The 13,819-nt window shown below is 35.8% G+C and overlaps 3 protein-coding genes across 3 annotated transcripts; all 3 read right to left on the bottom strand.

The window, feature by feature from the left end:
- Positions 1-238: 238 nt before the first annotated feature.
- On the bottom strand, positions 239-5,270 carry LOC120283022 (sucrose transport protein SUT1-like). The gene is made up of 14 exons (XM_039289842.1): positions 4,979-5,270; positions 3,951-4,016; positions 3,762-3,860; positions 3,604-3,668; positions 3,436-3,520; positions 3,322-3,355; positions 3,142-3,241; positions 2,993-3,068; positions 2,718-2,897; positions 2,471-2,614; positions 2,154-2,387; positions 1,970-2,033; positions 1,836-1,879; positions 239-543 (listed from the first exon to the last, which is right to left on the bottom strand). The coding sequence occupies exons 1-14, from the start codon at positions 5,159-5,161 to the stop codon at positions 385-387; spliced, it is 1,533 nt and encodes a 510-aa protein (XP_039145776.1). The 5' UTR covers positions 5,162-5,270; the 3' UTR covers positions 239-384.
- Positions 5,271-7,230: 1,960 nt separating this feature from the next.
- On the bottom strand, positions 7,231-7,707 carry LOC120282896 (secreted RxLR effector protein 78-like). The gene has a single exon (XM_039289727.1). It carries the CDS (start codon positions 7,705-7,707, stop codon positions 7,231-7,233), a length of 477 nt encoding a protein of 158 aa, XP_039145661.1.
- Positions 7,708-9,200: 1,493 nt separating this feature from the next.
- On the bottom strand, positions 9,201-13,687 carry LOC120282361 (sucrose transport protein SUT1-like). The gene is made up of 14 exons (XM_039289167.1): positions 13,428-13,687; positions 11,882-11,947; positions 11,668-11,766; positions 11,499-11,563; positions 11,323-11,407; positions 11,166-11,199; positions 10,973-11,072; positions 10,807-10,882; positions 10,532-10,714; positions 10,296-10,439; positions 9,984-10,217; positions 9,813-9,876; positions 9,680-9,723; positions 9,201-9,576 (listed from the first exon to the last, which is right to left on the bottom strand). The coding sequence occupies exons 1-14, from the start codon at positions 13,599-13,601 to the stop codon at positions 9,403-9,405; spliced, it is 1,542 nt and encodes a 513-aa protein (XP_039145101.1). The 5' UTR covers positions 13,602-13,687; the 3' UTR covers positions 9,201-9,402.
- Between the last annotated feature and the right edge of the window lie 132 nt (positions 13,688-13,819).

The following is a 13,819-nucleotide window of genomic DNA, read 5'->3' as shown; positions in this document are numbered from 1 at the left end:
TCGTCGAGAAGATATCTACTTTTATAACTGCCTTGATCCAGATCTAGAGCTGACCTTTGACAGGTGATCTCCCCTGTCCTAAATAGAGGACTTGGGTGAGTTTGAATGACTGATTGATCGGGAAAATCCGGGGCATTAATTCAAAATTTCGAGAATGGTTCACGGACAAAACTATATATATATAACGCATCTTTATACAAAGACAAAACTATGAATGAATTTTTTATGAAGCCCCTGATTATCATAAAATATATTTAAACATAAAACATACAGAAACATGTCCATATATATATTATACACTGCTTAATCTTATTAAGGCCATCGATTTATACAATTAGCGCGTGCTTATTAAACAGTGTTTTTTTTCCCATCTATGTGACAAGATTAATGGGATGCAGAGAAGGTGGAGGTTTTCAACTTTGGGAGCACAAAGAATGCAACAAAGGCACTAAAAAAGGCAAAGAAAGAAGCCATAGCAAATGCAGGCAAATTTCCTTTGTGAAACAAAGCATCCCATGGCCCTGCACTAACTGATATTATCACCTGCAAAAACATTTTTTTTCACTTTTGTTAATCGTTTCATCAAAACATCCATCTACCTATATATATATATTTATACTCTGTGGACGTTCATAGATAAAAAAATCTATGGACACCCATTATCAACAGGTAGATCTCGATCCAACAGCTAAAATCGATAAATAGTAGTTACTACAGTAATATATATAGTAATTATTATTTATCAATATCCTCCATTGAATCATGATTCAACTGCTAATAATTGGACGTCCACAGAAAATGTATATATATATATATATATAAATGGGTTAGTGGAGTTGTTATTTCAAAAAAAATATATATAATTAATTTGTTCTATTGAAAAAAATGGAGTGGTTTTTATTTCATTCAATTGAATGGAAACATGTGATCCAAACTTTTAGTTAATTTCTTCTGTGTTTATATTTTATAGTAGTTTTTTTTTTAAGATGAAAGTATAGATACCATAATTTATTGAAAAAATAATAATAATACAGAAACGAAAGAGACTAAGACTTTAAAAAAAAAAAACAATTTAAAAAAGAAAGCAAAACAAGCTTAAAAGGCATGAGAGAAAGAAGCAACAAAAACATGTTCATTAAAAGTGACTAAAACATCACAGCAAGCAAGGGTGCCGTGCAGAGATGGTATGGCAAGAACCAAAGTCAAATTGCTTTATCGGTTCCTGATTTCTTACATTAGTGTAAATATAGCTATGATCTAGATTTTTTTTTTTTTAATAATGTGGGCAAGTATCTCATACATATTTTTTTATTATTATTAGACCTCAATCATATAATAAAAGAAAATCAAAGTTTTGATTTCTCATATAAAAGTAGAGTGTTTTAGTGCTAGGTTGTTACTAGAGTGATATGATATCAAACAATTAAAAATAATTTTTAAATAAAATTTATAATTATGTTTTATATAACTTAGGTGTTCCATTACATTCTTCTTAATTCAAAAATAAAATTAAACTAACTTTGTGTAGAAGGACCCAAACAAATATGCAAGTATAGTCCTCTGTATTATTCTTTTGATTTTTTTTAAATAAATATCTTCAAAATAAACTTTTAAAATAACCATTTTACCCTTAATTTTGATGTCACATAAGACATTACATTATTGTCCTTGGAAGCATTAAAGTTCAATTGAAATTATTTTAACAAAATGTCCATGTTATATAAAATAATTGGAATTCCAGATTTCTTAATTTGTAAGTAGTATTCTGTTGTTACTATTATCACTAGGCAAAGCAAAACTAACCATAAAATCTTATGTAATACAGTCTTACTTACCTGTGGTATAACAGCGAATATAATCAGAATCCCTATGCTTAATCCTGCAAAAAAAAAAAAAAAAATTAATACCATTATGAACCTAAACTTGGCTGTGATACTATGAAAAAAATCATCAAATATTATTAAAAAACCTTGTCCTGTTCCTCCGATATCGGCTAATTGTGCCGCAACAGCAGGAGGAACACTGAATAACACCTGATCATGATCATGGATATAAAAACAAAAACAAGATCAAAGCCATCAAACCAAGTGACAATTCAGAAATTAAGAACAATGAGCAATGTGATTCATAGCAATGGAATTAATAGTACTTACAGTCAGAGGAAAGCCAAGAGCTGCAAATATAATAAGAGCTACAGCTCTAACTCTTCTGTTCACTTCTTCTTCTTTATTCACTCCATAGGAATAACCATTGGTAGACCAGATACTCACAATGCACATCGATGCGAAGGCGAAGAACAATATGAAGTTACTAATAGCCCACACTACTCTTGTTGTAAGCTTTCGACATATTGGTTCGAGCAGAAAAGAACCAATTCCTAGAACTATCTGTGACCGAGAAATTAGCAGTGAGTCAGTGACATACTAATTTTGTCAGAAAAAAAAAAATTTTAATGGTTTTATTTTTTTACTGAATTCAACAGCAATCCAAATGAACCATCTCTAATTCCGTTCTCATAAGCTTTTCTTTGAGCTTGAGTTCCCTCTGGATCACCATGGTGAATTTCTCGGCCCATCCAATCGTTGTTATATAGGAAGAACGGAAACCATGATAGCTGTGGAGTTGATACCAAAATATTCAGGTGAAAGTGCACTTTTAGTCTTCTAACTAAAACAAGTATTTTTCATCTTTTCAAACTTATGTCAAAAAATTAGTACCCAAGACAGTGAAGTGACAACAAGAACCGGAGCCATTCCGGGAGGTAAATGTCTGAGACTATTCAGAAGTTCAATTACTCCTGATCTTTGTTCATTTGCAGTAACCATTCCTGTCTTCCCTTCAAGTGGGACTTCTTTGGCGAAAAACAGAGAAACAGAAGAACAGAGAAGAATAAACACCTGCTCATCAAATTGAAATAAAAGAAATTGTCAGATATGAAAATTGATAAACTAATCTATCTAATTCTGCAGTTTTTGAAAGGACTTAAACTCACAACATGAATTAGAAAAGCACCCTTGAGATTTGCACAGGCTTCACAGCAAGCTCTTGTGTTCAGAAATGGAAACCAACTTCACAAAGAACCTCACTGTCAGTAAACGAAAGAGATTGATGTTTATAGGCAGAAAAAGTTCGGCAAATTACCGATGCCAAGACCTGGTTGCACCCGAAGAATAACCGAGTATGTTTCCTACTGCAAACCATGAACACATTACTGCATTTGCTACTGTAAATCTACCCGGACCTGTTGATATTTCAGGCAAATTAATTAGACTTCACATAAACATTAATCAATGTTACAACACCATTATTTCATTAATTCACCTGCAAGATCAGCCATTAGTGCACGAGATGGTGCCTGCATTTCATGATTCATTGGTAAAATTTAAGATCAATGAACTGAAAAGTTATAATTTTAAGTTTGGAACAAAGAAGTACATGCACTGCATTGTTTGCAAAATCAAGCATCCAAAAGCCGACAACATATACAATTGTAGCTTTCCATCTTTTTCCAGTGTAAACACTGCAAATAAAAAATTTTATTAAACAAAAAACTTAGTAAATGAAAGAAAATGTTTGGTTAATAAAAACAGGTTTTAGTTTCACCTGCAATGTTCTTTTGTATCACCAAGTGCATATCCAATATCTGAAGAAAAGGCTATAACAAGTGCCTGTTTGTCAAAGAATTAGATACATAAATCTTTTGACGAGCTCACAGATATATAAACAACCAAGTCTTTCTGTGAATTTTGTTAAGTTCTCACTGAAGTACAGATCAAAAGGCAGCCTGCAAGAATAAACGGTCTTCTCCTTCCAAACCGTGAATGACATCTATCACTCCAAACACCAACAGATGGTTGAACCTAATAATTATTAACATGTTTTCAGATTAAATTATTGATTATTGATCAAATTTAGAATAAAAATAACAAGTTGGTAATACTGTAACTCACAATGAAGGCTGAAACAGGGCCACATAGCCACATTATTGAAGCAAGGGAGTGTGGTAATCCAAGAGTCTGTGATAAAAAAGCAGAGGAAATAAAATTATTTAGCTATATGATTTACAACAACAAATACATCAATTTAAGGTACTCATAAAAATATTAATTTCATTGGAGGAACAATCTCAATCCTTTCTTGTGACTTTTGTTGCATGTGCTTGGATTGGAGATGATGCTCTCTCTCTTTGTTTTTTTCTTAATAAGTGTAATTTACCCCACTTTGGAGTATGGGCAAACAAATATCTTATGAACCCAAAGAACTTGAAAAGTTGCTTGTCTTGTTTTATATAATATTTGAATTTGTTATTGTTATTGTTATTGCTATTGTTATCGTTATTGAAGAAAAAAATAACTATAATTTAAAAAAAAAAATAGATAAACCATTAGAAAAAAAGTACATCAAAAAAACATATTAGTAGGGAACAGAAAAAATAACAATAATTCTTTACACTCCAAACTGCACTAATATATATATATATATATATGTTTCAAATTAAAATCAAAATAATTATAAGAAAATTAATTAATTTAAAATACGGAGAGTTGATGTCAAAAATAATTATTGAGAATGCTTTAAAACTGACAGTTACGAGCTCTTTTCTTATAGGGCTACAGTGTATGTCCAACATTTATATAAAAAAATTAAATAGACAAAAAAAAATAAAAATAAAAAATAAAAATGTTTATTATCTTATTTTTAAGATTTTAAAAATAAATAAAACAAATTAGAAACTCATGGAAGTTTGACAACATCTCAAACCAATTCTTTAAATCTTGCTCCGTTTCTTGTCTTTCTACTGTAATTCTTTCTTTTCAATAAAACGTGATAAATCTAATTTAAAAAAAAATCATTTTTTTAAAAAAATATTAAAATACGGCACAAAGAATTATATATATTAAAAAGAAGGTGGAAGGCCAAGTCAGTAGACAACTGGTGATGTTGTATGGAACAAATTAATTAAATTTGGTAACTGAACCTGAACATAAGATGTCAAAAGAGCAACTTGGAGAGCCCAACCATACTGCACACCAGCAGCAACCATGCTTGATAGTATCAATTTCATTAAGCTTGCCGGAGTAGCTGCCTGATCACTCACCGGAGCACCGTCACCGGAGAAAGCCGAAGTTACATTCTTCAGACCACCAACCTCCACCTCCATCTTCTTCACACATGCACAATTGTCTGCTCTCCTTAATTTGCTTTCAGGCACAAGACATCAAACTAGATTTTTTTTTTTATATAATAAAAATGAATCAAAATTGATAATAAGTCTTGGGAAGAAGAAATAGAATGAAAAGAGTTGGAAAATTCAAAATATAATGGCTAATCAACAGCTGTTGGTCCCACCGTGAGATTTTTAAATAACATGGACAAGCTACTCAAACCATATATTTTTTATTATTACTTCTCAATGATATACTAGAAGAGAGCTGAACTTTCCACCTCCTATATGAAAGTCAAGTATCTTAACATTATGGTGCTGTGTGACTAGCAATTCACTTATTCCTTGAGACTTATTGTAGATTTTTCTTTTTATTTTATTTATTTTTGATAAATTATTAAGGACCTTTTTTTTTTGAAAAAGTGGATAAACCACATCTATTAAGAAGAAAAGGTACAATCAAACCCCAGATATCTACCGTGAGAAAAGGCAGGAGGAGCTACAAAGAACCACAAGGAGTGGAACAAAAACAAAAGACGCAACACAAAGTAAAACAAAATGAGGCAAAGCAACAGCCTTCACCACCCCCCTGACACACTACCAACTAGCCTGTGTGTGGGTTGTGTCCTAAATCCTGAGTCGACGCGCCTCCCTGCTCCTCCCCCGTTGTACTAAAGAACTCCAGACTACGCTTGATAGTAGAAGCATGTTCCTCCATCTTTGCTCTCGACATCTCAGCAACTGTAGAAAGCCAGGATAATAACAGTCGATCAATCTTCATAATAAGAGCATGTGCAGATACCATATTAGCATTAAACATGCAATCATTTCTAGCATGCGATATGTTCCACACAATCGACTTCACCACTAAGACCCCTAATTCTCTAAAGGCCAGTTTGACAGATAATCTCCACACACCCCAAACCAAATACAAGAAATCAGGCAGATCTGGAAGATTGAGCAACCTGCCAAAGTACCTCCACACCAACTTCGCCAAAGAGCACTGCAAGAAAAGATGGTCCACCGTCTCAATCGCCGCATGACACAAGACAGAGGTAGCAGTTGGAAGCCGGTTACATCTTCTAATTTCTAAATTCTCCAAAGTGAGAATCCTATCTTTCCATGCTAACCAATTGAAGATGTTGATTTTCTTTGGCATGTATTCCTCCAGAAAAACTTCGCCAATGGGCATCAGTGCATCACATCCCACCATCGTTCAGGAAAGTATAAAATGATTTAACTGTGAAACTACCATTTCCTGTAAGTCGCCATCTTTTTGTGTCCTCTAACACCCCGTCCTGCAAACTCCGGCGCTCTCTGAAAGTCGTCGCATCCACCTCATCAGTGAATGGGGTTTGGGACAAACCATGTACAATACAACTTCTAAAAGCAGATAGGCAGCTCATTACCCCTTTCCAAAAGAAAAAAATCCTACCCATTTGCCTAGGGAACAGATTCCAACGAGCCATGCCATAATTAAACTGGATAACATCCGCGCCGCACCATGAGGAATCCGTCATAAATTTCCACCACCACTTTTCCACTAGCGCATGGTTGAAGTTATAGAGGTCCAGACTTCCCCAGCCCCCTTGATCACGATCATGACAGATGTTATACCATCTGATAAGTTTATAACTCGGGTGATCAATGTCCGCCAGAGACCAAAGGAAGTCACGTCTAATCCGGTTGATCTCCTTGATGACACAGTAAGGTAGCCTAAACAGGGACATCCAATACGTAGGTAGCGTAGTGAGAACCGCGTTGACCAACGTGAGTCGACCACCCAAGGATAAATGTTTCATTTTCCACGAAGCCAGCCTCTTTCTAATCTTAGAAATGAGACCATCCCAATCTTGTTTCCTTGGCCTTCTCCCTGAGATCGGAATGCCTAAATACCTGACTGGAAGTAATCCCCTTGCACAATTTAGCGTATGGGCCGCTTCCATCTCTGGGAGCTTCCCCGAATCAGAGGAGTATAAGCATGTTTTAGAGAAATTGGTAGCTAATCCAGTCATCCCCTCAAACATATATAAAATTAGCTTAACAATTCTCAGATCTTCCAAACCTCATGTGGTCAAAACAAGCAGATCATCGGTATAATGAAGACTACATCTGCTGCCGAACTCCCCTAAAGGTACCCCCACCAGGACCTTAGACCGCAGAGCATGCGCAAACATAGAACTCAGAACATCTGTTACCAACACAAACAACAAAGGTGATAGCGGATCTCCTTGACGTAGCCCACTCTTGTAACGCACATATCCATTTGGGGATCCATTAACTTTAATGGATGCTTTCGAAGAAAACAGAATGCATTTGATCCACCCAATCCAACGCCCCCCGAAGCCCCTGGCTTCCAGCAAATCAAAGAGAAAATCCCAATCCACTCGATCAAAAGCCTTGTTGAAATCTACCTTCAAAATATGACCTGGTAATCTACGCTTATGTATACTGAAGATAAGTTCCTCCGCCGTTGCAATGTTATCAAGAATACACCGCCCTTTAAGAAAGGCAGATTGTTTATTGTCCACCAACAAATTCATCACCTTACTCAACCGCGTCCCCAGCAGTTTAGAAATAATTTTCAACGAGGAGTTAATCAAACTGATGGGTCTAAAGTCCCCAGGGGACTCTGGCGTTTCCACTTTAGGTATAAGAGCGATACTAGCCCAATTAATTCTCTCCAGGTTGGCACGATGCCAATAGAAATCCTCACAGAGAAGACGAGATCCGCTCTGATCGTGTCCTAGAATAGCTTGAAGAAATGAATAGGAAACCCATCAGGCACTGGGGCTTTATCCCCTCCTAACTCAAACACTGCACTTTTAATTTCCTCAACAGAGAACGGATCTTCCAACCTAGTTAGATCCATAGGGGTCTTCAACTGGAATAACCGCTGGAAATCAACCCTTAATCTGAAAGACCTCTTACAGCCAAATTGTTGATTAAGGACCATTCTCCCAAGCTTTTTTTTGTTATTGAGATCAAAACTACGTTTGTTGCCGGCAGCTACATATATATATATATATATATTAGATGGGTTGCATCCACAAAAGATGATTCGGCATACTCTCGACAACAGAGAAGTATACCTCTGTGTTGGAACATGTATATTAGAGCAACTAGTAAAATATTTTGTCCATGTTGAATCACCTAATTTTAATCTCATCAAGTGTAGGCAACAAATAATTAAGAGTTGAATTTAAAATCAATTTGGATTATGACCAAAATAAATGAGAGGAGGCAACGATTGAATATATAATTATTTTTCTCTAGCTAAATATTTCAAAAAACACCTCATGTCTGAAAACCCCTACGTCTCCTTAATTATATGAGGTTCTAAGCTGGATTTTCAAGATGTTCAGACCTCAATCATAAGGTCAGAAAATTTAAGACATAAAAAAAATTCTCCAAATGATTCTAAATATGAGCGGTAAAAAGTATTTAATTTTAGGAGCAAGTGGTCTTCCGTCTCAACAGCGACATACCAAAAGGCACATGTGGCAGTAGCCAAACCATTAAATCCTCACCAGCTCAAATTATTGAGGATTAGAATTTTATTATTTCACGCAAAGCATTTAAAGATATTGGTTTTTCAAATATAGAGGTTTTTTCAATACATATGCACAATTTAATTTGTCTTAAATGAGCGACATAAAGATAGATGTGATTGAGAACACCATATCACTCTCTAAGCTCCAAATTCTATAGTTAAGAGTTTTTAGTATGGATGCTTAATTTGTTGAATTAAAAAAAGGTAATATTTTATAATTTTAGCATTAGCTAATTATATTCTTAATCTCTTAAATAAGAAATGTATTACCACTAATCCTGGTACGGGCGTCACTAGCCAATTGTTCTTTGATTGGTCTATTTAATGATTCTAAATAAAGAAATGTGACAGGGTAGAGATGCAAGTGCGGAAATGACAAGAGGGCCCTCAGGCACAACTGCACATCTTTTAAGACCTGCATTTGAGATATATGTCATAATTAATTATGTTGATTAATGTTAACAGTACAATAACACACATTAATTCCTCCTCAAATGACGATGCTTACTTATTATTATAATAATAGCTACTAGTATTACAAATTAGTTTGTCTTACGAGTAGGGCCAAGCTCACTGACAACAAAAGAGACAGAGAACATGAAAAAAAGCTATAAATACTTGATAACCGGATGATTATAAGGATCCATCCATCTGTTCTAGGGTTTTTCTAGCTCGGAAATGATCATCAATGCATGCCAGCCATACTTGAGCTCCTGAATGAACTCCTTGATAGCTTTGGAAGCAAGAAAATGCCGACGAAGCCGCAGATGAAGGCGAAAGCCGCGGCGAGGGCGAAAGCCGGCAGGTTTCCTTTTCCAAACAGTGCATCCCATGGCCCTGCTCCTAATGCTATGATCACCTGAAAACAAAATGAAAAGGAGGACAAATTGTTAGAAACCATGTATTTTGATTAAATGAATTGAATTAATTAACTAAGATCTGTGGATAATAAAACAGTGTACCTGTGGAAGGACTATGAAGATATTGAGAACACCAGTGCACAATCCTGAATGGAAAGAGGGAAGAAATGGAGTCAGTGGAACATTTGAGATGAGGATTGAATCATGAAACAATAGATTAATCTTCAAAACCAACCTTGGCCACGGCCTGCTTTGGCAGCTAACTGTGCTGTGACGGCGAAGGGAACGCTGAAGAGAACCTGCACACAAGATGAAGAAGAAGATGATGATGATGTTTGTTCTTAAGAGAAGAGAAGGAGCTCAGTGAATCAAATATGACAGGGAGGTGAAGGAGGGTGGTACTAACAGCAAGAGGAAATCCAAGAGCAGTGAATATAAAGAGTGCAACAGCCCTGACTTTAGGACTAGCATTGATGGCTTGCTGAATTGAACCATTGTAGCCATCCACAGACCACTTGCTCACAATGCTAATGCCAGCCATGGCAGCAAACACTGAGAAGTTGCTGATCACCCATACTACTCTTGGTGTTAGTTTGCGGCACAGTGGCTCGATGAGAAAAGAACTGATGCCGAGAACAACCTAAACACCAAAAGCATTACTTAGTTTTCGAATATTAATGTAGTGGAACTAGTAGTGATTTTGAAATAGAGGTCTCACAGAATTCAGAAGCAAACCAAATGCACCTTCTCTAACTCCCCTATCATATGCATCCCTCTCAGCTGCAGTTCCATCTGGGTTGCCATGGTAAATTTCACGGCCCATCCAATCGGTATCGTAGAGGATGAATGGGAACCAAGATAGCTACATGGGATGACAGGAGAGTGAGCTTTCTTGATGATCTTAATTTCAATTTAACAATATTAGTCTAATATATAGCATGCAGTGTTATTTACCCAAGTTACAGCTGTGACTAGAAGAACATAAGGCATTCCTGGAGGTAAAGACTTGAAGGCTCCGAAGATGTCTTTGAGCATATCCAGAAAGCCCGTGTTTTCTTCTTTCATTCCAGGCTTTTTCTCCAGTGGTTCTTCCTGTGCAACGATTAAAGTCACAGCTACACAGCAGAGGAGAAAGATCTGTTGCAATTCCATGAAAAGGATTCATATATAAGAAGTTTAATCCAAGGGAAAGTAATGTCATAATTAGTTTATAGGAAGATAGTACTCACCACTGCAATTAGAAAGGCTCCTTTAAGGTTTGCACAGGCTGCACAACAGGCTTTGGTATTGAGGAAAGGAAACCACCTACACAAACATCGAAAGACAATCAAATAATCTGATAATTCAGAAATAAAATGTGTAAGAATTATAGATAGATCGAGTTTGAATGTTTACTTGTGCCATTTGCCACTAGCACCAGAAGAGTATCCAAGAATGTTCCCTGCTGCCATCCATGAGCAGAAGATTGCATTTGCTGCATTAACCTTTTCAGGGCCTGTTATTAATTAAGTGTCAGATCGATTTAATTAGATTTAATTAGCTTCTTGACATGAACAGGGGAATTTTATATATCTTTAAGTAACTTCACCTGCAAGATCAGCCATAAGTGCACGAGCTGGGCCCTGTAACACATACAAATAATCGGAACCGGTGAAAATGTAAAAGTTAAAAATCAAAAAAAGAAAAAAGAAAAAAAAAAAAAAAACTATTCTAGAGAAGAAGAATCAAGAAGAAAACAGCATTACTTGCACTGCGTTGTTGGAAAGATCCAGCACCCAAAAGCCAGCAACATACACAATAGCTGCTTTCCATCTAGGCCCGGTGTAAACACTGCATTAATTTGATCAGAAGTTTGGTCAGATATCTAAGTCATAAGCCATAGGTTTTTTTAAATGGGCATCTTCAAGTATAAAATGTTCACCTGCAGTGTTCCTTTGTATCTCCTAAAGCAAATCCGATGTCTGATGAAAAGCCTATTATCAACACCTACACAACAAATTAACAAAGATTGAGACACATAATCAGAGAAGCAAAATATATATACATATATATATATATATATATCTTCATAGAACTTCATCAGAACTCACAGCAGTGCTGATCAGTAGACAACCAACGAGTATAAATGGCCTCCGCCGACCAAATTTTGAATAACATCTATCGCTCCACAAACCAACAGTAGGTTGAACCTGACGAGGTTTTTACCAAGAAAAAAACTTTAACACTTTGAAGCCCTCTCTGTAGATTTTCCAGCTAGAATTGTAAGTAAAATTCAGATACAGAGTTAATTCTCAAAGTCAATACCAGGAAGCCTGCAATTGGACCGCACAGCCACATGATTGAGGAAAGAGCATGTGGAAGTCCAAGTGTCTGCAAGAATAGACACTCCACTTAGAACTTGACTAAGATTAAGACAATAAACATCATTAGAGCATACCAACAACGACTTTTAGTGTTAGGTAAAACAACATAAATTGAAGCCAAAAGGAATATGAATTCTTTTTGGGAACGTGCAGGTAAAAACCAAGTTAGCATCTTGATGATGCATCCTTCTTTCCTACTCTAATCTTTTTCACTGATATTCTCATTCTTTTCAATTCCTTTCATATTGAGAGGAAAAGTTGGAACGGAATTAGAGACTGTATGACTGAGAAAGGGTACCAAAAAAGCTGCCTTGACAGGTGGAAGACAGAGCTAGAAGTTGGAATACCGGATTAATTAAAAATCATTGCACAGTTGACACTCTAAAAAAACCCCACACACCATAGTGAACCCGTGTATATATAGCCCCACCCACCTTTTCCTTTCTTTTGTTTTCTTCTGTTTCTACCCATTTAATCAAAACAACAAAGAGTATCTGCCACAAACTTAGTCCAATTTTAAGTGATTACCTGTTTATTGTCTGGTTGTTTGATGATGAACATCAAACTCAGAGAACAACAGCTCCAAGAGCATGGCCCCAGTATGTCCATGCAGTGCTCCATTATCTCTATAAAATTCTATCATTACTTACACTAATATCACTTTATGCATGGTCCACTAAGACTTCAGTAGAAATGATGAACAGTCCGTTGGTTACTTATTCTCAAACAGTTCAGGCATGAAAATATTCTCCTAAAGTCTTGTTACAATTGCTTTATATATTCTCTCCATTATCTAGCTTTAAAGCTAATGGATTGTTCTGCTTGTCTTAAGTTCAGCCACATCCAAGTAGCATCTGAAGATGTCTGGCAAAAAGAACAGAACCAGAGATAGGCTAAAGAACAAGCCATGGTGGACCCTTCACCAATCTGATAATTAGATTATGGGCTCCTTGAAATGGAATCTCCACTTTTTGTAAACAGTTTTATAATCTTTATTATCAGCAAGAGAACATATGCAATTGGTCTCCTCCAATTCTAGATTTCCTGATATATATTATCCAATTCACATAATATCAATAAGAAAAAAAAAAAGAATATTCTGAATATAAGCACTCTTTTTTACACCCCCATTCCATGCAATTCTGTTGAATCGTACCCTCATATCTATATACTTATATAACATAGAAATTCATCACTTATAATTAAACTGAGATTTTTGCAGAAAAAAACCACCAAACCAAATCAAAAACAAAGATTAAAAGCACAAATTGAATCCTTATTCCAGGAATAATCAGTCAATCAATCAATCAATCAACTTTTAAACTTCACTACCATAACAACACATCATCCCTTTTTTGAGAAAAAAAAAAAATTAGATAAACCACAACTTTCTTAGAAAATCAGATCACCCATTTCATGTTATGAATATCGCATAAATTGATTAAAAAATCATTAAAAAAGTTAACTTTAATCAATAAATTCATCACCTGAACATAGGGAGTGAGGAGGGAGAGCTGAAGAGCCCACCCATACTGAACACCACCAGCAACCATGCATGAAAAAACTAGTCTCACGAGGCTCACCTCTCTCCGAGCCCTTTCTTCCCGATCTCCGGCACCAAACTCCATAGTATCCACTCCCTTAACCGTCTCCACCTCCATTTCCTCTCTCTAACTCCCAGTTAGGGTTAGGGTTAGGGTTTGAATCTCAGAGATGAAGATATCAACAAAGAGAACGATAATGGCGATAGAGCTCGGACAGAGCTTTATATATATACCCAACCTTGTCTCAATCCGGTACGTTGTCCTCGCAGAACACTTTATCCCTTCACCCAAAGCAATAATAGGCGTTGATCTGGCGATATTCTCTGCCCTTATTC

This window comes from Dioscorea cayenensis, chromosome 18, assembly GCF_009730915.1.
Source record: "Dioscorea cayenensis subsp. rotundata cultivar TDr96_F1 chromosome 18, TDr96_F1_v2_PseudoChromosome.rev07_lg8_w22 25.fasta, whole genome shotgun sequence".
Lineage (NCBI taxonomy): Eukaryota > Viridiplantae > Streptophyta > Magnoliopsida > Dioscoreales > Dioscoreaceae > Dioscorea > Dioscorea cayenensis.
This window is presented reverse-complemented; position numbering and strand designations above follow the sequence as displayed.